Genomic DNA, 22593 nt, shown 5'->3' on the forward strand with positions numbered 1-22593 from the left:
CTGCCTTTGGGGTTGGCAGAAATCTTGTAGCAGGTTGTGAGCCTCGAAGGCATGGAAGGAAGGAGACAGGGGTCACTCCCATCATGCTTAGGCTTGCTCTCTTAGCTGAAAAGACATAGTGTAATTACAACCAGGACGTAAGGCATGGGAAGAAATATAAAATGGGGATAGGGAAAAGATACTGTTCCATCATCATTTAAATCCAAGAACTCTTGTTCAGAATCTGTATATTCTCTTCTTTGTGTGGACAGAGAAGGGAAAAAGAGAAAGAAGTCTAAGGGACTAGTGAGAGTATGAAGAGTTTCTCACCAGCCTTTCTTGCTGGAGAAGAGGAATAATGGGCAGAAAAAAGAAAGTATCCAAATGACTTTGTATTCAAGAAAAACATCTCTTTACCCCTGCCCCTCACCCCCCCCGCCCCCCGCCCCCCGCCCCCAACACACTGCACAGCAGGTAACTTCTCAGTAGTTCTTAGCAGCAAAATATGAAGAAAGAAAAGTCCCTCTTCTGGGTACATGGAGCTCTCCAGGTTACACTGAAGAGTGTCAGTTGAATACTCCTTGGTCTGTTCATCCCTCAGAGACCATTAGACTTAAATTCCATAAGAATTACCTTCTTTTTCGCATACCAGCTTCAAGCCTTCCCAGTTCTTCATAGGACTGGTAGAAAATGTCAAACTCCCTGGCCCCCCAGCCTCTCCAGACAGCCAGGCACCATTCCATGTTTTCTTGTTCAAAGCAGCACACAACCGTGTCCTTTGCTACAACAGCGGCTTCAACCAGCTTCCTGGGGAATCAAAGGACAGGTCTTGAGAATGGAGTTAGAGCTCGTCTAAGAAAACATACAGCACTGGGGAGAGGCTGCAGACAGAAGCTTCATTTTACAGTATTTTGTATAGATGTTTAGAGAGAAATAGTGAAAAAGTAAACAGTTCCAGCATTATAACCTTGCATAACCAATATGTTTGAAATAGATATAAATATACACATATATATATCATTGTGTGTGTATATATATCTCATTGCATATATACACATATAATTATGTGTGTGTATATACATATATACACACATATAATTAAAACTGGCTCCTAGAGCAAAACTAACTCCTTAAAAGTATATATATGTATAAATATGTATTTTCCATATATAATATATTATAATGAAATATATCATATTTTCTATATATACATATGGGCAATTAGGTGGTACATCAGTTAGAGTGCTGGACCCGGAGTCAGGAAGACTCATCGTCCTGAGTTAAAATATGATCTCAGATATTTATTAGCTGTGTGACCTGGGCAAATCACTTAACCCCATTTGCCTCAGTTTTCTCGTCTGTAAAATGACCTAGAGAAGGAAATGATAAACCATTTCAGTATCTTTGCCAAGAAAACCCCAAATGAGGTCACCAAGAGTCAGACATGACTAAAAAACAACAAACTACATACATATATAAAAATATATACATATGTGTATGTGTGTATACCTAAATACTTTGTAATAGTGTAGGGCAGGGGTCAAGAGAGATAATTTTACTCTATGGTTTTTATTCTTAATGGACTAAATCTTGGTAATTTCAGAAGTGTGAGTCAGAATGGGCATTTTCTTTCAGCCAGTTAAGCTCTTTAAAGCAATGGGACAATATCATTAAATTCTTGATTCTCTGTTTATGGATTAGTAAATTTTAAATCCCAGGCTGACGCCCTCCTGCCAGGCAAAACACTTTTAGATCTCTTATCCTTGTCCTCAGGGATGGAAGTATATGATATTTTCATATATAAAACTTATATGTATACATAAGGTATAAATTTTCTATATAATTTGAATGGTATATAACATGCATAATATATATGCACACACATATGTATGAATGTATACATATATACCTACAGGCATACCTTATTTTATTGCACTTCACAGATAATAAATTCTAAAAACTCCCACAAATTGAAGGTTTGTGGCAACCCTGAGTCAAGCAAGTCTATTGGCACCATTTTTTCCCAGCGATATATGTTCTGTGTCATATTTTGGTAATTCTCACAATATTTCAAGCTTTTTCATTATTATTATCATCTCTGTTATAGTTATCTGTGATCAGTGATCTTTGATGTTACTATTGTAATTTTTTGGGGGGGCCATTAACTGTGTCTGTACAAGAAGCAAACTTAATTGATGAATATTGTGTATATTCCGACTGCTCCACCTACCAGCTCTTCCTCCCATCTTTCTTGCTCTCCTCAGACCTCCCTATCCCCTAAGACAACAATATTGAAATTAGGCCATTTAAAAACCCCACCATGGTCTCTAAGTGTTCAAGTGAAAGGAAGAGTCAATTGATGTGGCAAACTTTATTGCTGTCTTATTTTAAGAAATAGTTATAGCTGCCCCAGCCTTCAGCAACCACCATCCTGATCAGTCAGCAGCCATCAACATTGTAGCAAAACCCTCCACTAGAAAAAAGATTATGACTTGATGAAGGCTCAGATGATGGTTAGCATTTTTTAGCAAGTATTTTTAATCAAGGCATATACATTTTTTAGATGTAAATACTACTGCACACTTAATAGACTACAGTGTAGTGTAAACATAACTTTTTTACATACTAAGAAACTAAAAAATTCATGTATATTTCTTTATTGTGATACTTGCTTTGCTGTGGTGGTCTAGAATCAAACCCACTGTAACTCTGAGGTATACTTGTATATATTATAATATACATATTGGACTGGCTCCATGATTTCATCTGTATATGGAGCCTCAGGTGAAAAACTCCACCAACACAGATTGGCACATTCTCTGCACTTTCAGTCTCAGAGAGTTGCCCAGGGAATCAAGAGGTTGAAGGACTTCTTCAGAATCATAGAGCCAGTTTCTGTCAGAGACAGAACTTAAACCCACATTTTCACAGCTCAGAGGCCAGCTCTGCATCCCTCGGATGCTTCACTGCTTCTTCTTGCAAGACAATATAAAAACTTGCCTAAGCCACATGCACTCATGCAAATGAATTTACTACAAAAAGTTATGATGCAATTTGGAGGTAAATGTAAATGACTTTGGGAGTTTGCCTGGTTTGGATTAATATGTCAACAATTTCCTCCATTGTGCAGCTGACTGCCAGAAAAGGAGCATGGTGCAATGAAAAGAAGAAAAAGACTTGGGTTTAAGTCTTACTGTTACTTACTAGCTGTCTGACCTTGACCCTCAGTTTTGTCATGTAAAAAAATGAAGAGGTTAAGTAAGATGATCTCTAAAGACCTTTCCAGTTCTAAATAACAGTTATCCTCCTTCTGGGAACAGTATCAGGAGGGCTAAAGCTCTTAGTGACATAAGACTAGTGAGGAAATACAAAATGAAAAATACCATTTGTTAGCAGGGAAAAGAGAAGTATTAAAGAATGGAGAAGAGGCACACTGCTTGGGAAATGGGATAGAGAGAATGTCAGAGAGAAGACAGACCTGCTTAATTTATTTTGCTTCTGCTTTTTCTGCTGACTTTTTCTTTTTTGTACTGGAAAGAATAAATAAGTGAGGAAATAGTAAGAAAACCAGCTAGCTTTGGTGAATTCAAGTCACCAGGTATGGGTGAATTACATCCTAGAATCCACAAAGAACTGGCAGGTGTGGCTGCTGAGTCACCATCAGTAATCTCTGAAAGACTGTAAAATGAGAGAGGCTTAAAGAATGCCAAATATCCCAAAGAGCTGAAGAGAACAGGACCTACAAATTGTAGGCCTGTGAGTTTGTGACAAAATTCTAGAATGTGCTATTAAAAAGAAGGTTCAATAACACTTAGAAAAGGAAGCAGAGATCACAGAGCAAGTACAAGAACATGTCATGCCAGTCTAATCTTCTTTGCCATTTTAAGAGACTGGTAGATGAGAAGAATGTTGTAGATAGAGTTTACCTAGGTTTTAGTGAAGCATTTGACAGTCTTTCATCCTATTCTTATGGGAAAGATACAGAGATGTGAACTGATACTCATAGTTAGTATTTATATGGTGCTTTAAGGTCTGCAAAGCACTTTACCTATTTTGATTCAAAACAATCACTGAGTCAAATCTAATAAGTTTTTTTTTTTTTTAAGGACTGACCCTACTATGATGTAATTGGTCTAGGGACCTACCTGGTAGGTAGGAAATTCTCTTTACCAATTCAGATCAGCACCTGCCCTTCAACTTACAGCCTTAAAGAGTTTTCTGGTGCACTTAGGAGGAGAAGGGCAACCTGTTGAATGGGGGGAAAAATCTTTATACCAACTATCTCTGATAAGGGTCTGATATCCAAGATAAAAAGAGAAAAGTATATAAAACCAAGAATCAGTCCCCAGTCAGCAGTAAGAGGACCTGAATAAACACATCTCAAAAGAAAAAATTTCAGACTATTAGCAAACATATGAAAAATTTTCCAAATTATAAATATTATAAGATGCAAATCAAGACAACTCTGAGGTTTCACTTCATACCTAGCAAATTGGCAAAGATGGAAAAAAGATGAAAATTCTTAATGTTGAATCAGCTGCAGAAGGACAGATACACTAATACACTGCTGGTGAAACTGTATACTGGTCCAAAGACTTTGGAAAGCAATTTGGAATTATCTTTAAAAAAAATGATTAAAATGCATATTTATACTGCTTCACCCACAGCCCACTTCTAGGCATAAACCCCAAGGAAATTAAAGACAGGAAGGTGCCATATACATAAAAATATTTACAGCAGCACTTTCTGTGGTAGCAAAAATTGGTAAAAAAGTCATTTGGGGAATCCCTAAGTAAACTGAGATACACAAATGTACTAGAATATTACTATGCTATAATAAGAAGAATATTAAGAATTCAGAGAAACCTAAGGAGAGCTATATGAAGTGATGCATCATGAAATAAGCAGACCTAGAAAAAAACCACTATACATAATGACTCTGACAAAGTAAATGGAAAGAACAAAAAAAGTGAAAGTGAATGCTGTGTAATTAAAATGGCCAGACTAACCCTGTAGAAGAGAGGAGGAAGTATATCACCCCTCCTTTCTCTGCAGGTGTGATTATTATAGATATAGAACACAACATACACTGACAGATTTGGTTGTGGTATTGATTCATCTTGCTGACTTTTTTTGACTTTATTTTATTTTTTGCTTTTTTTGGAGGGGGGAAGGCAGGGCAATTGGGTTAAGTGACTTGCCCAAGGTCACACAGCTAGTAAATTAAGTGTCTGAGGCTAGATTTGAACTCAGGTCCTCCCTACTCCAGGGCTGGTGTTCTAGTCACTGCGCCACCTAGCTGCCCCTTTGACTTTATTTTTAAAGAAAACTAAATAAAAAATTTTAAGACAAATTTTTCTTTCCTGATTTCTTTTTGATTATTTACTATAAAGGATGGCTTACTGGTATAGGAGGGGATGGAGAGTTATATTTGGAAATGAAGGTTAAGTAAAAAGAAAAGACATAAGTAAAAAAATTAACTATGCTGCCAGGAAATTGTATTCTTATACCATGTACTACTGTCAGCCCGGGCTTCTACTAATACTTTGCCTATTAACGAGAAATAGCAATACCACAACAAAATAATGGCAACTGTTTAGATTACATAATAGTGTTTTGCTTAAGAAGTCCATTTGCTACATAAACCTTTATATACTCTCTACAATTGATTCACATTTTCAAGAATAAGGATAGCTTTTTGTTAAAAACAAAAAAACTTCATGGTTTCTTATAGCAGTTGCTCTTGAGTTGCATTTTTTTTGTTCGAGATGAATATTTATGAAGGACCTACTATGTGCTAGGTCAGGCAACTAGATGGCTCAATGGATAGAGCATGGAGCCTGGAGTCAGGAAGACTTACTAGCTGTGCAACCCTAGGCAAGTCACTTAATTTCTGTTTGCCTTAATCCACTGGAGAAAGAAATTGCAAACTACTCCAGTATCTTTGCTAAGAAAACCCCTTGGACAGTATGGTCCACAGGGTTGGTCTTTGGACACAACTGATCAAATGTGCCAGGCTCTATGTTAGAAGCTGGGGATACAAATATGGTTAAAAAAACTATCCTTCTTGTCAAGGAGTTGCCTTCTACTGAGAGAGACAAGGATATGTGTGTGTGTGTGTGTGTGTGTGTGTGATACAAATAAAGAAAATAAAAACAAATATATACAAAGCACTATACAACAGTTTGAGAGGGAAGTCACTAGCAGCTGAGGGGATCAGGAAAAGCTTCAAGCAGAAGATGATACTTGAATTGTTTTTTTTTCTTTCCTTTTTAAAGGCAACTGGGGTTAAGTGACTTGATCAGGGTCACACAGCTAGTAAGTCTCTCAGGCCAGATTTGAACTCAGGTCCTCCTGACTTCAAGACTTGTTTCTTGAAGGAAGAGATGGATTCCATCAGGTGGAGGTGAAATGAGAATGCATTCCAGTCAGGAGAGACAGTCAGCCCAAAGGCATGCAGACAGGACATGGAATAACATGTGAGGAGTACACAGAAGGCCAGCTTGGTTGGATCACAGAGGACTGGAGAAGGCTGCTAGAATAATCTAGGCAAGAGGTGGGAGGGCCTGAATTAAGGTGGTAACCATGTGAGATGACAGGAGTTGGACTTGGGGGATTTTATAGTGGGAGAAAGAGCAAGTTTTGACAACTGACTGACTATGTGAAGTGAGAGAGAAAGAGGAATCAAAGATATCATTAAGGTTATGAATCTGAGAGATTGGGAAAGCTGTGAGGCCTTCAACAAACAGAGAAATTTAGAAAAGAAAAGGGTTTTGGGGGAAAGACAATGAATTCTGTTTTGAACATACTGGGTTTGAGATTTCTCTGGGACATTCAGTTTAAAAATGTCCAATAATTGGCAAAGGGTGGTGTGGAATTGAAGTTTTGAATTAAGATGATAATTAAGCCAATAGGACGTGATGAAGTCATCAACAGAGTGTAGAGAGAGAAGAGTAGGGGACCTCTGACAGGACCCTTTTAACACCTACAGTTGGGGGGGGGATGGTCTGAATGATAAAACAGGAAAGGTGGCAGCAGAGTGGTTGGACAAGTAGAAAGAGAACCAGGAGAGAGCAGTGTCATAAAAGTACAGAGAGGAGAGAGAGGTCAAGTGCAACCAATAGGTGAAGAAGGATGAATATTAAAAAAGACCATCAGATTCAGCAATTAAGAGGTCATTTGAAAAGAGGAAAGGAAGTAGAGACAGTAACAAATGAATGTAAGTAGCTTTTTCTAGGAATTTGGCTGAGAAAGGAAGGATGTAGAACTAGGAAAATAATGAGGTGTTGGTAGGATTAAGTGAAAGTATTTAAGGAGAGGGCAAACTTGGGCATGTTTGAAGGCACAGGGAAGGAAGCAGTAGATACAGAGGCTGAAGGTAAAGAGATAGAGACGGAGTGAATGAGCGTGCAGTCTTCTGGGATATGATCAAGGGAACACAAGGGGGTTGACTTTAGCAAGGAGAGGGAGCATCTCATTGGTCAGATGCTAAGGGAAAAGAGAAGAGAGTGGGGGATGATGTCAAAGGATATTGAAAGGAAGAGAAGGGGAGAAGAGGTAATACATGTCAAATGATTTGGTTTTCTCAACAAAGTAAGACATGAAATCCTTTGCTGAGAGACAGTAGGAAGGGGGATATATGGAAGGTTTAAGTAGAGGAGAGGAAGTTTGGAAAAAAATTTTTTTGGGAGGGTGATAGGGATTAAATTAGGGAAGAATGAAGTGATTGCCTTATGACAGCAGGCTCAATTATAAAGATAAAAATTATAATTCTTGGTTTGAATATGAATTCTTAAACCCCATGGCTTCCCACTTAATTTAACCCATAGTTAGGGAACCACTAACCTAGGTAATTATTTTTATTAGAGATTCACGGGTCTGTCCTTGGTTAGAACTGATCTAAAAGGGCTAATTTGAGAGAATACAATTGGAAACATGATGGACTCAGGAGCACATCTCTTATTTCTCAAATATAATCATTTACAAAACAAGGATCATTAGCTAAAGAGTGACTCATCCTGGAAAGCTTCATGCTGGTGAGGGCCAGAGGTTTATTCACTGCAGACATTTCCTTTGTCATCATTCTGCTCTGAGAGAAATAAGTGAAATGGGACTTTCCCCCTTCTTTGTGCTTCAGGAGAAACCAAAACCAACAGATTTTCCAGAAGAAGCTGAATTAATGTAATGTAGAAATGACCCAAAACATATACAAAGTAGAATTTGGGGACTTTTCATACAAATAATTTATTACTTGAGACTCAGTAGCTGAAGTGAAGAGATGTAAACATTCCAGGGTGTTTGAGTACTCAGGAGTTGCAGCCCAGACCATAATTAGTCATGCTCTGCCTCAGCCTATACATTTTCCCAGCCTTGTATATAATGTCCTGGACAAAGTGTTCTTGCTTCTGCTTTATTCTCACAGTGGAGTCATGCATTTCTGGTGGAAACAGCTGGCAGCAGAAGTGGAAGTCACAGAAGGATGCCAGAAAGGGGCAGCACCCCTTCCTGTAGTCACTGGGTATCTCTGCAGGCAGCAGTGGGTCTTGGGATCATAAATTTACAACTGGAAGGTACCCAAGGGACTGTTAAGCACAACTACCTCTCCTCTTTACAGATGAAAATTCTGAAGTAATATGGAGTATAGGAGGGTTTTTTTGGGTAGGGGGAAGAAGGAGGCAGAAATGAGAAGAGGCCACTTGAAATGCAAGGATAATTACTTCAGCTTCCAACTTAACACTGGCCCTGGAGACCTGGCCCCAGTGGGTTTTTCATTATTACCTTCATTGGGCACACAGGAAATGGGCTGAACTAACAGCTGAGTCACACATTAGATAGTTACTGAATGGCTAGAAGCTTCTTAGCACTATTGTATTTTGCTATGGCTGGGATTGCTCCTTTTAGGGATGTCAGTAGATGATTTTAAAAAAGAAATATCATATGCTGCAAACTGGAGGGTGGATGGAAGGAAGGAGGGGAGGGGGGGAGTGAGGGAGAGAAGGAAGGAAACAAGCTTTTATCAAATGCCTACAATGTGCCAGCTAAGCATTTTACAAATATCTCCTTAGATCCTCACAACAACCCTGGCGGGGGAGAAGTTATTGTGATCCCCATTTTACAGTTGAGGAAACTGAGGCAGAGAGGGGTGAAGGGTCACGTAGCTAGTAAGTGTTTGAGGCTAGATTTGAACTTGTTTTTTCTTGACTCTAGGCCCAGTGTTCTATTCATTGTACCATCCAGCTGGCTCATGATTCTTGTTTTGTTTTTTTTTGCCTTTTGGAGGGCAATTGGGGTTAAGTAACTTGCCCAAGGTTACATGGCTAGTTTTTTTGTGTGGGTGTTAAGTGTCTGAGGCCGGAACCAAACTTGGATCCTTCTGACTCCAGGGCCGGAGCTTTCCTCACTGTGCCATCTAGCTGCCCCTCATGATTCTTATTTACAGAAGACAAGAAGGGGAAAAGTGCTTTCTGAATCTTGGGATTTGGAGCTAGAAGGAACCATTGAATCCAGCAACCTCATCATTTGCTCAGTGTCATACAAATAATAAGCAGGAAAGACTTGAACCCAGGTCTTCTGACTACAAAACTAGTGTAAAGAAACCTCAGTAAACCAAAATGCTGAGTGTGTTGGGTTTTTGTGTGTGTGTGTGTGTTTTTTTTTACTATTAAAGAGGAGTTTCTAATTCAGCCTTACCCATATGGGGCTAGTTCTCTAGCCTTTAACACGGCTATTACTCTACCCCGCTGGGTACCAGATTCCTTCTCCAGTCCAATGACGATAACATCTCCGCCTTGCCTAAGAAACAGAAAGTGGGAAGAATTTTACTCACATTAGTAATCTCCAGGGTAAATTGATACAGTCAGCGGAAAAGCATTTGCAACACATATATAGTTTCAGCTAATGTATTAAATTACTGAGATGGCATGACAGAGAAATGGTAGAACAGAACTTCCCCAAAAGGAAATTTAATCACAATGAAATCACCTCTTTTACTGCATTGTATCTGATAGGGGCACTGGGCTTAGTGCTGTTATTATTAGATTTGCCGGAGAGAAGAAAAAAGACTTAGAGGCAAAAAAATACTTGTTAACAGAGCTATTCTCTTCATCTTTCACTGAGAGTAGTTTTCAAAACTTGCCCTTCACTGTGGCCCCAAATGGGATAAAACTAAAAATGAAGAATTAGAGGGTATGATCTCCCCCTCACAGATCAACAGGAGATTCTTTATTTTTCTTTTTTGTATACCATGTAAACCCATTTAATGGAAAACTTTACCTGGGAATCCAAACGAGGTCTTTTACTGAGAGGATTTTGACTGCTTGTAGGTGTGTGGATGCTTCGCTGTTCATGAGAGGCCCATCCTTTTCCAATCCGTCAGAGCAAAGATTGGGTTCATGAAATTTGTCAGAGTCTTCATAGTCAGTATGAAAAGGCATGCTAGAAGAGCTCATGGGTGAACTTGGCAGATTTGAGAAAGACCTAGTGATTCTGTTGGGAGGGGAAGATGAATATGAAGACATGGAACAATAATCCGTAAGAGAATCCTGGTGGTTTAATATCTGGGTTCCAAGTTCTTGGCTATAGATTATGCTCATATCAGCTATGCAGTCGCCCTCAGGATGCTTCTCCATAGCAGTGGAGAGCCCCAGAATGGGCTGCTCAACTAGAAACGTGTCTCTGAGTGGGCTGCAGTCCCCACAAAAATACCGTGCGCATAACTGATAGGTTGCAGAGAAGTACATCACCAAAGCGTTGTCCTTGTCATCCAGGCACCAGACCACTTCTTCACCATGGCATTCTGACTTGCCCACTATCGATGTTATCATGGAAGGAGGAGAATAGGGATCTAATCGTCTATTTATTTCCAATGTGGCACAGTCTATGATTAGGATGCCAGGCCCATTGCTGTACCAGACCTCAGACCCACTGTTGGCTATTTCCATGGCTCTTACAGGGTAAGGATTCTGTCGGGGATCGTCATCGGTGATATTGAATTTGGATCTGTTTGCAGTATGTGAACACAGATAGGAGCAGTTATTATCCGGAACACCCTGGATCACAGGAAACACTGCCACAAGTCCATCAGACATACCAGCCAACACAAGGTAGGAATTCTGCTGAAAGGAGAGACAGATCCCACTCTTAGTGTTCTCTTTGAAATTCTCATCCAGTCTAGTTTCAATAAAAAGGCTGCAGCATTATTCATATACAGATCTTAAGGGCATCTACGTTCTCCTCCCACCCTCACACCTCAAGCAAAAGTCATTTTCAGGGCCTCAGACCTATAAATTGGTTCCTTCTGTACATCCTCTTAAAGAAGTATTATATTATTTTGATCAAAAGGATATTCCTCCTTGAAAAGCTAAATACTAGAAATTATTTCAATGTATTAGATCAGGCAGTCAACACTGTCTCTCTTGCCCATCATTGCTTTTACACCATTTTACCCTTCATGGTGTAAGTAGGGCATGAGTCTACTTCTTAATTAAGATGGATGCCTTCTAAGTAGGCCGAGAATTCTGGCACGGAGTTGACTTCAAAGGTGGCTTGGTGATATCCAGATAAACTCTTGGTGATATCCAGACCAACTCTCAGCAACACCTCACTCAAGGGCTTAGTACACTCCTCTACATTTTGTAGGGGTTTATATTTCTTAGCTACTAGGTCACAGAGATTTATTGAGCTACTAAAGCAGTATGAGTTCTATTTCACCAGGCATAGGCCAAACAGACAATGCCAACTCCTAGTGCTTATCCCTTAACCCCAGAACCTAGTTTACAAACTGCCAATCACTCTGGATTTGGCACAGACCCTTTAATCCCCAAACCGTGGTGCTGAATGTAATCTCCCTTTAAAAATAAAACCAAAACCTTTAGGTGGTAACCAGCTCAGGTTAGAAAACCCAGGACAAAACAAGAACAGAAACCCATGTCCTTGTGCCAGTGAGGATGGAAGCATAGAAAGCCACCTCTCAACTGGGTGTTAGAAGCTCTAAGGAGGTTTGACTCAAACTGTCAAAGTTAAAACAGTGACCTGACCTGCAGCTCAACAGCAAAGTCAATAAGCCCTTAGTAACTTTCTCAGAATTCATTTTCAGTATTTTAAAGAAAACAGCCAAGGAAAACATGAAAATAAAACTGTATTTGAAGGCCCCAGGCCTTCAACACTCCAGCTGTGGCAGCAACCACTGCCTTCCAATGGGAACGTGGGCTGAGCAATCCACTTAGAGACATTCTGCTCTTAGGACAGGACAACGTCTCCCGAGGAGAGGCATTCATCAAGTCCAGGTAAGCCAACAACACAGACCATGCTTTATTACCTTGCCTCCATTCTGAAGGCTGCTCACTTGGCACAGAACGGAAGGCTTTTGGCTGGTAGAAGACTTTAAATAACTCTTTGTTTCATGTTTTCTAGGTCTCTGATGAAAACTATGTCCTGAATTGCTCAAATATCTATCTCCTTTCTTTCTCTTGGGGATAAAGTTGGAACTGAAATTTAAAGCTAATGTCAGTGAAGATTCTCACCCCCTCACCCCTATCCCCATCAAATGGAAATGATTTGTTTGGGGTTTTTTTCCTTGCTTTTTTGGAGGGGGAAGATAGGGCAAATGGGGGTAAGTGACTTGCCCAAGGTTATACGGCGAATTTTTTGTTTTAAGTGTCTGGGGCCGGATTTGAACTCAGGTCCTCCTGACTCCAGGGTCGGTGCTCTATTCACTACCCCACCTAGCCACCCTGAAATGGAAATGATTTGTTACCATCAAGGCAAGGGAATCAACTGCTGCTATCATCAACTATGGTAACTGACATTTTCTTGGTTAAACAGAGCAAATCAACCCTACTTTTATTTGGATAACATGCTTCATTCCTAACAAGATTTGTATATTCAGTGAAAAATTGATTAGAAAACTACCCAGCCCTTGGCACAGTGCCTGGCACATAGTAGGCACTTAATTTATATTTATTGATTGATACTCAGCACAATTAGCATTCCAACCTGAAAAAAACACAAAACAGTTCCCCAGATACATTGATGTACGTTTGCTGTATGAAAAGCAGGTTTTCTCCATTGTCTTCAGTGTCATCATCAGCCCCTGTTTAACCACAATAGTTGATGACTTTTTCTAAACTTTCTTCATTTGTTCTCCCTTACCTTCTTCATAACAGGTACTGCCAGGAAACAAGTGACAACTGCTGGTGTATCTAATGCATTCTGGGGAGCGCTTAATGGGCACATACCCTTTAAGCTGTATATGTAGATCTTCTGGTCCTGCGGACAAATATGAAAAGTGGTGAAATGTGTGACAATAAATTTAAGTTGGGGGTGGGGAGTGAAATTGGGTCAAATGGTTTTAGATGAAGAATAGTGCGGGGAATTTGATATGTCCAATTTTTCACTCTCTTATCATCAAGATTACTGTTTTCTTAGCAATTTCCTCAGTTTTCTTTAGCGCACAGCAGATTCACCATCGCAGGTGCTGTAAAGCATCATCTGAAGATCTGTCCCTCCACCATACTACCCTGCTTTCATTTCTTGCCTTGAATTCTTCTTTCATCGCCACCTTCTACTTCACTGACAATTACAGACAAAGCACAGCCTCCAGATACACATTAGGGGGCTGAGGGGCAGATGGAGTATCACCAGGCCAGCTATTGTACCAGATCCTCGTGGTTTTAATTTCCAGCTTAAACAGGTAAGCCATGAGCTTGGGAACAGGTGTCTCTAACCTCAGGCTGGGAAGCAGGCTCTGGAACCAATGTACTAGTGAGAAGGCAAATGTAGCATTTGATTGACCTTTCTACAAATTCACTGTATGACTGCTCTTACCCCTCCTAGGACTAATTGACTATGCTAATGTCTTTAGTTTTATGATGTACACAAACAACAGAGCCGTGAAATGGCCATGCAGCCAGGGCATTCGTGGTGGTGGGCAACAGTAATTACCTCAGTGGCGGTCCAGAGTGCACTTTGAATTTTTAATTGACAGCTCAGCTTCATTCCTAGGCAGCTCATTCTCTGTACTTCTATAATTCCTTTTTCAGTGTTTACCACAGTATAGTTCCTAAAATCAACAACAAAAAATTCTCATCACCGTAGAGTAGGGAGAAATCTAGCCCACATTTTGCCTCAAAAAAAAAAAAAAAGGCAAAAGACAGTTCCCTGCCCTCAAGGAGCTTACAATCTATTGTATCCCAAACTTCCCATTTTTATTTGAGAAACCTAATCAGGTCTGCTCACATTTAATGATGTTATCTCCTATTCCCCTAAGCCAGAAGTTCTTAATTATTTTTTTATGTCATGGACCCCTTTGGCAGTCTGATGGGGCCTCTGGACACCCTTCTCAGAATAATGTCTTTAAAGGCATAAAATAAACTACAAAGGATTATGATGGACACCAAATATATTGAAATACAATTGTAAGAATTTTTTTTAAGTTCACAGACCTCAGGTTAAGAATTCTTGACCTAAGCTATATCCAGTTATCCGCTGCAGATAGAAGGAGGGCCATCTCCAGTCCACATCTTGCCTACATCTTGATCTACACCTTGCCACTGGATCAAGATGGCTCTGGAGAAGAAAGTGAGGCTGGTGACTTTGCACAGCCCTCCCTCACTTAAATCCAATTTGCTTGCGTGTCATGGCACCACTTCCCTAAAGTTATTCTTTGAGGACGAAGGACAAACAACAACCACAGTAGATGGAAGGAAATGAATGCCTACTATGTGTCTGGCACTGGGCTAAATGCTTTACAATTATGATCTCATTTAAGCTTTACAAGAATCCTGAGAGGTAGGTATTAGTATTATCCAGTTGAGGAAACTGAGGCAGACAGGTTAAATGACTTGCCTAGAGTCACACAGCTAGTAAATATCTGAGACTAGATTTGAACTTGATATCTTCCTGAACTGATTGATTCCAGGTCTAGTACTCTATGCACTGTGTCATCTAGCTGGAGATGTGGAAAACCAAAATAAGCATAGTATCATTGTAGACTATAGCAAAGAAGGCCCTTTTAAAATGCGTGTATTAATTTATTTAATTTATTTATTTTGATGGGGGAGAGGGCTAGAATGACTAGTTTTCCAATTAACCTTAAGGTATTCTCAATGCCCATCTAATCATATGCACTCAATTTCACCAAAGGTACAAATCTGACCAAAAAAGCCTAAAAAGAGGAAGCAGAATCAATTAAATTTGGTTTAAACCTTCTGCCCTATTTCTTTTAGAATATATTGGGTGTTGGCTAATCTGTATCCCAATTATGTCAGTTAAAAGAGTTTTCATGCAATAAAAATGCTCTCTCAGGCTTCCCCCCCCCCAAAGATTATCACATGAATTATATGGGACAGAAGGCATAAATCAAATTGGGAATGAACTCACTCATAGAAACATGCACATACACTCTTGAGTAAAAAAATCAGGATCCAGATTTTTAAGGCTGAACAGCGAATTAAAGGGAAAGCTCTCGGGGATTTAGTAGTACCAGGAGAGTAGTTTTCATCTCGGAAGAAAACTAAGATTTCACAGTCAAATATTTATATTTTCATAATGCTAATTGGATACTCATCAAAGTCTTAGAGAGCAGAGCTCATTTATGCTTTATTGCTACTAATTTTTATTAACTGAAGCAGTTTCCTGTAATGATGGAATCAGTCTTCATTGAAGTTCCTCTAAATGTAATTCAGTAGCAGGTAAAAAGTGTCAGAAAATTCTGTTGGGTAATGCTTTCTAATTTAGTTTCTTTCCTCTACTCCAACTCTTCTTCTCTCTGGCTTTTCTTACTTATTTTTATATTCCTGAGAGACTGTTCTGCATGTCCACAATGAAGTTTCTAAAAAACTAATGTCCTGTCTCCCTTTACAAAGATTTCCTTGGAGTCAAAGGACCTGAGTTCTAATCCTGCCTCTGCTCTTGCTACCTGTGTGGCCTTAGACAAGCCACTTAGTGTCCTTGGTCCTTGATCTCTTCAACTTTACAAACTGATGCTTACTCTGTTTTGGGTACCTAGATTCATCTCCAGGATTAGAGCCCCTGACAGCATAGGGGAAAGAATACAGGGTCTAGAATCAGATGTATGTTAAAACCCTGGTTCTGTGAGTTGGGGGGCAAGTGACTACCCACTCTAGGACCTAGGTTCCTCATCTTTAGACGGGCATTGGGCTAGATAATCTTGAAGGTCTCTTCCATCTATTAAAGCCACTTCCCGGCAGTATCTCCAATTTCCAAAGTTTCTACCTTGACTATAGCAACAAGATTAGGAGAACCTGCAAGTTTCCTCTATTTCTGCAGCTGCTTCTGATACTTCTTTACAGCCAGTCTTGCTTATTTTTCCCACTAAACCCCAGATCAACTGCTCCTTTTCTGATTCTATTCAGTTATCGGTGACCTTGAAAGCTTCCTCTGTATTTTAATGCTTCAATACAGTTGTGATCTCAACAGCCTGAATGCTCCCTCCAGTGATGAAGAATGAAACCCGTACTTGCCTGCTGCTGATCCTTTGCAATTTCTGCCCACACTTCCCTTAGAGGGCATAAATCTGCCCTAGGGTAACCACCCAGTCTAGAGCTGACTTCCTCTAGATCTCCTGGACATTACACAGATGTGTCACTTATCCCTTGCTATTGCTATGTCATTGACCCATCTTGATTTAAAGCACAGATTCCTCTAATGACATCCTTTCCAGGGCTTCTCCTGTGCCACTTCTAATTTGTAATGCTTTACAATTTCCTTGTATCCACCATGTTTTTCTCAGTTGCTCTATTATTTAATGATTCACAGTTCATATGGTGTTCCTAATAAGAAGATGCACCTTTGTTTCAGGGAGGAGGATCTTGTCATTAAAAGAACTGTTCAATTTCCCAAAGGCAACCCAGCCCACTATCCTCTTGATCACTGTCCATTTGTCAGGCTGGGATATATATATATACTGATGCATGAGGTCATTTGAATTATCTATCTAGCACAGCATGGTCTAGAAGAGACTCTCTCCACAGATTCAAATTTTTTAGCTTGAATGGGGAAAAATTTCACATCTTTATTTTCACCAACCTTTAATTGCTAGCATTTCTCTCAATTATGAATGTAACAACAAAAATGATTCTGAGAAGGGGTCCATAGGCTTCACCAGACTACCAAAGGGGCATATGACACCAAAAAAATGGAAGAACCCTGAGTCTAGACAACATGTATTTCTCAGTCATTTAGTCTTATCAGTGTCAAAAGGTTGAACTCGACCTTTTCAACACTGGCTGCTTGTATACCAGGAGTCTTTTCACATTTCTGTATCTGTGCATAACTTTTTTGGCTCCTGTTCAAGGTCTGATAATAGAGTCATAGAATGTTATATTTGGAAGGGATGTTAAAGATCATCTAATCAATCCACAAGCATTTATTAAGCACTTAATACATGCCAGGAACTGTGCTAGGGATGAGGATACAAAGGCAGAAAATGAAAGAATTTTGTTCAATTCTCTCATTACAGACTTAAGGGAAGTGTTCTAGAAGATCATTATAGGTTTTGTAAAGGTTCAAACTGTGTCTTTTCAGGGATCTGTGAACATTGCATACTTCTGGATGATTAAAAAAGCAGCAAATGAAGGTTACCTGGATTCCTCTTTTCCATCCCAGAACACGACAGTATATTCTTGTCCAGGGGATGAGAAGAAAGAAGTCTGCTTCCCACAGGGCAGCATGTACATGAAAGTTGCAAAGGTGGGGTCCTTCATCTGGCTAACTATGGAAATGGCCAATGGTCGCTGAGAGAAAAGATATCCACCCAACCATGTGAAGAAGGGTTTATGGCTCATTAACAACAAAGATCAATACCAGTTGGCAAAATATTACATGTGAAATTAGCTTTCATAAATCCAGGGAAGATGCTTTGCCATCAGATTTACTCATTCAATATCACTGCTTTGGCCACGTTTTAGAAAATACAGGCAAGAGGATGAAACAACTTTGAACATGGAAGGTAAACTTTGGGGGTTTTCCAGATTAGTGCAGAACCAACTTAAAATATTTTAGTCATGGTCAATTTAGCATTAAACTGCTCATGCTGGCCTAAATTCCAAATGTTCCAACCTTCCTATCCAGGGCCATCCAATCTTCTTAAGGCTCTTTCTTAAGACTTCACTCAGCTTCCTACCACATTCCAATATTTCAATCTAATCTGATAATAGCCCAAATTTAACCCTGGAATTGCTGCATCTGCTCAGGAAGGCTATTTTCAGAAATTACAATATGATCCATATTCCTCATGAGAAAACATATTAGTATTTCTCTGAAAACAGGTCCTTGGCCCTCCCCTCCCCCTGCTTTTTATCTCCAGCAAAATTAGAATCCACTTCATTGCTATGGGAGGAACAACACTTTTTTTTGGCTACTTATGTGATTATAGAACTAAGATTTTTCATTCTTTATTTTTTTGAAAGGGAGCTTTTATTTTCTTTAACTGAGGATAAGAAAATAAAAGACAAAATTAGGAGAAATAAATGCATGAAGGAATTTAAAAAAACAGTTATTAAGCACTCACTTCCTATGTGCCATATGCATACGAAATATCCCATTCTAAAACAGGAGAGAAAAGGCATGTCAATTATAGCTACACTGGCCAAAAAAGTGGGTTCTCTGTGGTTGGCTGGATGCGTATATATTGTCTTATTTAACATATAGTAGAAATCTTTAACCAACACTGGGAAGTGAAGATGCAAGTATCACAAGGACTGCACTTTGTTTCTCCCTTTCCCTCTTCCTCCAATCCCCTTTGTCATACTCCTCCTCCCAGGTACCTTTTCAGGTTTGGTGTCCCAACATTCTGTCATGAGTGCCTGTAGTCTATGGAATTGTACTTCTTCTGGCTGCCCCAAGACTGGACGAATGCCCTTGGATAGCTTCTTGGCAATCTGAAGCTGATGATGACCAAGCACGGGCCTCTGACCTGACAGCAATTCATAGAGCACCATTCCATAGGAAAACATGTCCACCTGAGGAGAAAAGGCAAATTTCTTGAAATTTGTCCAACATCATTGAGTAAGGAGCTACAGGGTACCTGGTACTGTAGCTGATGGGTGGGGGATACATAAGGAGCAAAAGACATGGTCCTTGCTTTAAAACAATTTACAACTGCCCATGCAAACTTTTCTCACTTAAAAATTATCTGCTACAAATGGGTAAAAGGAGCCACATTAATAAGAGGCATCATCAAGACCTTTCAATATTTGCATATTATTTACTTTGCTCCTGAAAAAATTTACTACAGGTGGTTAAGAAGTGCTGTTTTTCAGCAAGTAAATGGAAATGGGTTATAATCTGCACTGATGGAGGGGTCCCCACATCTGTGACAGCCACTGGAGTACCGAAGGATAAGATGGGTGAGAAAGAATAGAGGATTTTCTGTAAGTGGGAGGGCATAATCTCACAGTGTTCTCCTTATTGCAGAGTCATCTATTTTAGAATAAGATGAACTTGTGCTGCTCCGATTCAGTTGCTACTTAGAATTTCATATTTTAATTTCTACTCCTAAAGTCTTCTATGCTTTGACTTGTCCTTTATGTTGGACAATTTCACAGAAACATAGAAAGGACTTTTGAGATCCCAGATACGTTGGATTCCGCACAAGTATTCAGGAAAATTATTGTTCTTATTCATAATGCAATTAGCTAGTGACCCATGTAGGGTCAATAAGCTGCCACTTTGACCAAAACTGTACAAGACGGTATTTCTATGCTGAACAAAAAATGACTACATAAAAAGATTGAGTAAAACTACAAAGGGAATGTTTTTCCCTCTTCTATGCATCACAAGATAATTTCTAGGTGTCTTATGTGTTGTGTGTGTCTGTAAAATGAAACTGGCATTCACATATCCAAATCGATTTGGCTGTTTCCCCATTTAGGGTGAAAGAAGCCAAGAAGGAGGATAAATATTTAACTATAACCAAAGACTAAAGCTGGCCTGCATGTGAGCTGATGGCTAAGTGCCTGAACCCAAGCTTTGTTTCCTTTGGATTTCTCTCTCCCCTTCCCCGTTCTTGGCTTAGGAGAGTCACTTCACAGGTGGTTAATACATAAGAATTTCCTGAAGGAATACAGGCTATCATTTGCCAAATCAAAGTCTAATTGTTTGAGCCCTCTTATCTTCAAGGCTTAGAAGCTGCTAATGCTAACTCAGGCTTTTCATTATTGGAAAGCTACAGGGTAGAGACTGGGGCAAAAATAAAAACAAAACACCCAAACTTTCATTTTAGCACATCAAAGTATTACCTAATAGTCTCTTATTATAATCTACTGAGATAGAAAAGGGAAATGAAAAGATATCTGGGGAAACTTTGACAATTGCTGAAGATGCTTCTAAAGTAAACTCATTTTATTATTGAAAAAATATAATTAATAATAATATACTAAACAAATAACATATTAATAACACAACTAATAATACATATAATTATATATACACATATGTATATGACAATAATTGTTACAATTATTACGTATATGTGTAAAACTGGTAGTTATATATTAATGGATTGCTAATCAAGAACAAAAATAACAATTTCTATAGCATTTAAAGTCTACAAAGTGTTTTACCCATACAAACCCTGTGAAGTAAGTAAAACAATAATTACTATTATTATAATTTTGTGGGCATGGAACACAGGGCTTGGAGAGTTCACCATATTTACCCAGGATCCTCTAGCTAATGTCAGGGGTGGGATCTGAACCCAGGTGTTCTGCCTCCAAAGTCTAATGCTCTTTTCACTATGAGTTTGCCCAAATAAAGCAAGGGTAGTTAGGTGGTTCAGTGGCTGGAGCACTGGCCCTAGAGTTAGAAGGACCTGAGTTCAAATTTAGACTCAGATACTTACTATTGTGTGACCCTGGGCAAGTCACTTAACACTGCTGGTCTGAGTTTCCTCATCTGTAAAATAAGCTGAAGAAGGAAATGGCAAACCACTCCAATATTGTTGCCAAGAAAACCCCAAACAGGGTCCTAAAGAGTCAGACATGAATGAAACAATTCAATAACAACAAATAAAGCCTCAACTCCTCAGAACTGTTTGGCTAACCTTGGACTAGCATTTAAAGTCTCTCATAGGTGGGAACATGGAAATCCCCAAAAGAAGAACTGACACTAGACTCTTTCCACTGATCTACAAAATAAAAGTTTGCTTTGGAATGGTGTTAGTTACCTTTTCATCATATACAATCCGAGGCCTGATCTCAGGGGCCTGGTAGCCAGGGGTGCCCTCAACTCCAAGAGCTCCTTCATGAAATGACTGCCGAGAGATCCCGTAGTCAGAGAGTTTGATATTGATATGTTCTTTGACATCAAGGGACCAAACTAAAATGTTGTCAGATTTCAGGTCACAGAATATGATGTTCTTCTTATGAAGGTAGGCCAGGCCTGAAACAATCTGATAGGCTATTTTCTGTGTAAGCATGTGCCCCAGGGGCATAAAGGAAGAACCTTTTCAAAGAAAGGAAAAAAAAAAAACCTCTCAAATTCATTATAGAAAATAACTCTTTGCCCACCCTCACCCACTCTAGTAATTTATATATTATGGACTCTTCGGTTTAAAGCCCTTTATAACTTAAACCCCAACTTCTACTCCCTTTCTTGCATTCCAAAGTCTAGCCTAACTGACCTTCTTATTGTTCTGCACATGTGTTTTCCCATCTCTGTGCCATCTCCAACTGCCCTCCATCCCTGGAATATATTCCTTCCTCAACTCTTAGAATTTTGTGTTTTCTTTAAGACCCAGCTCAAGGACCACTTTCTTCCACACGAAGTCCTTTCTTTGTCATTGCTAGCACCCTCCCCACCATAACTGCCTTGTATTTATTTTACAGGCATTTTCTATATACCTTTATGCACATACGTTGGCTGCCCTAATAGAATGGAAACTCCTTGAGGGCAGGGACTGTTTGATTTTTGCCTCTGTATCCCCAGGGTCTCATAAAGTAGGTATTTAATAAATTCTTGTTGAGTGACTGACACATCCTGACAAAACTCTTATTTCAGTGTCCTACCAAGCCACAAGTCAGAAGAGACTCAGAATCATGTCAATGAAATATCACTTAGCATTATTTTTGCTATTAGTATTTCATTTATGATATGATGTATCTATAACATCAATGAGTCAAAATTTCTGCAGAATAACCAACCTCAAAGGCTGTGTCTTGCCATACTGTAAACATTCTGTTGGTATATTTATGGATTTTCATCAAAGACAGCTTTAGGGGGAAAATCCATTTGCATGTTATTTCCTCCATTTCAAAATACAAAGAACACTTTCTCAGTTTAAAGTTCCTTTTTTTTTTGGATGGACTAGTGATTTTACATTGATAATTAACCACTAATTTGAAAAAACAACTATGCATATTTTTAAATGATTGAAATATCTCCTCAATTATATTTACTTCCCATTACAGAATAGATAGAGAACAGACCTCAAAGCCAGGCAGATTTGTATTCAAATCCTACCTCTGACACATACTGACTATGGGAGATGGGCAAATTATAATATTTAAATGTTCTAGGCAACTCTCTCTCTATGTTGCAGAGCAGATACTGACATGCACTGGTAGAGGGAGTTCTCTCATATGGGAGTTCCCTGAA

General features: G+C 39.3%; 1 protein-coding gene across 1 annotated transcript in view; it reads right to left on the bottom strand.

Moving 5' to 3' along the window:
• Nucleotides 1-434: 434 nt before the first annotated feature.
• LRRK1 (leucine rich repeat kinase 1) overlaps nucleotides 435-22593 on the bottom strand; it is a 163888-nt gene continuing 141729 nt past the window's right edge. Inside the window, exons 27-34 of the mRNA XM_069097389.1 lie at nucleotides 21164-21441; nucleotides 18765-18959; nucleotides 17581-17732; nucleotides 13921-14038; nucleotides 13129-13245; nucleotides 10252-11093; nucleotides 9670-9771; nucleotides 435-786 (exon numbers count right to left, since the gene is read on the bottom strand). Of these exons, the coding sequence (XP_068953490.1) occupies nucleotides 609-786; nucleotides 9670-9771; nucleotides 10252-11093; nucleotides 13129-13245; nucleotides 13921-14038; nucleotides 17581-17732; nucleotides 18765-18959; nucleotides 21164-21441 (1982 nt within the window). The 3' untranslated portion in view covers nucleotides 435-608. The remainder of the gene's footprint in view (nucleotides 787-9669; nucleotides 9772-10251; nucleotides 11094-13128; nucleotides 13246-13920; nucleotides 14039-17580; nucleotides 17733-18764; nucleotides 18960-21163; nucleotides 21442-22593) is intronic.

The sequence above is a fragment of the Petaurus breviceps genome, unplaced genomic scaffold (assembly GCF_028583685.1).
Source record: "Petaurus breviceps papuanus isolate PSGF00001 unplaced genomic scaffold, PetGlider_PUasm1.0 37, whole genome shotgun sequence".
Lineage (NCBI taxonomy): Eukaryota > Metazoa > Chordata > Mammalia > Diprotodontia > Petauridae > Petaurus > Petaurus breviceps.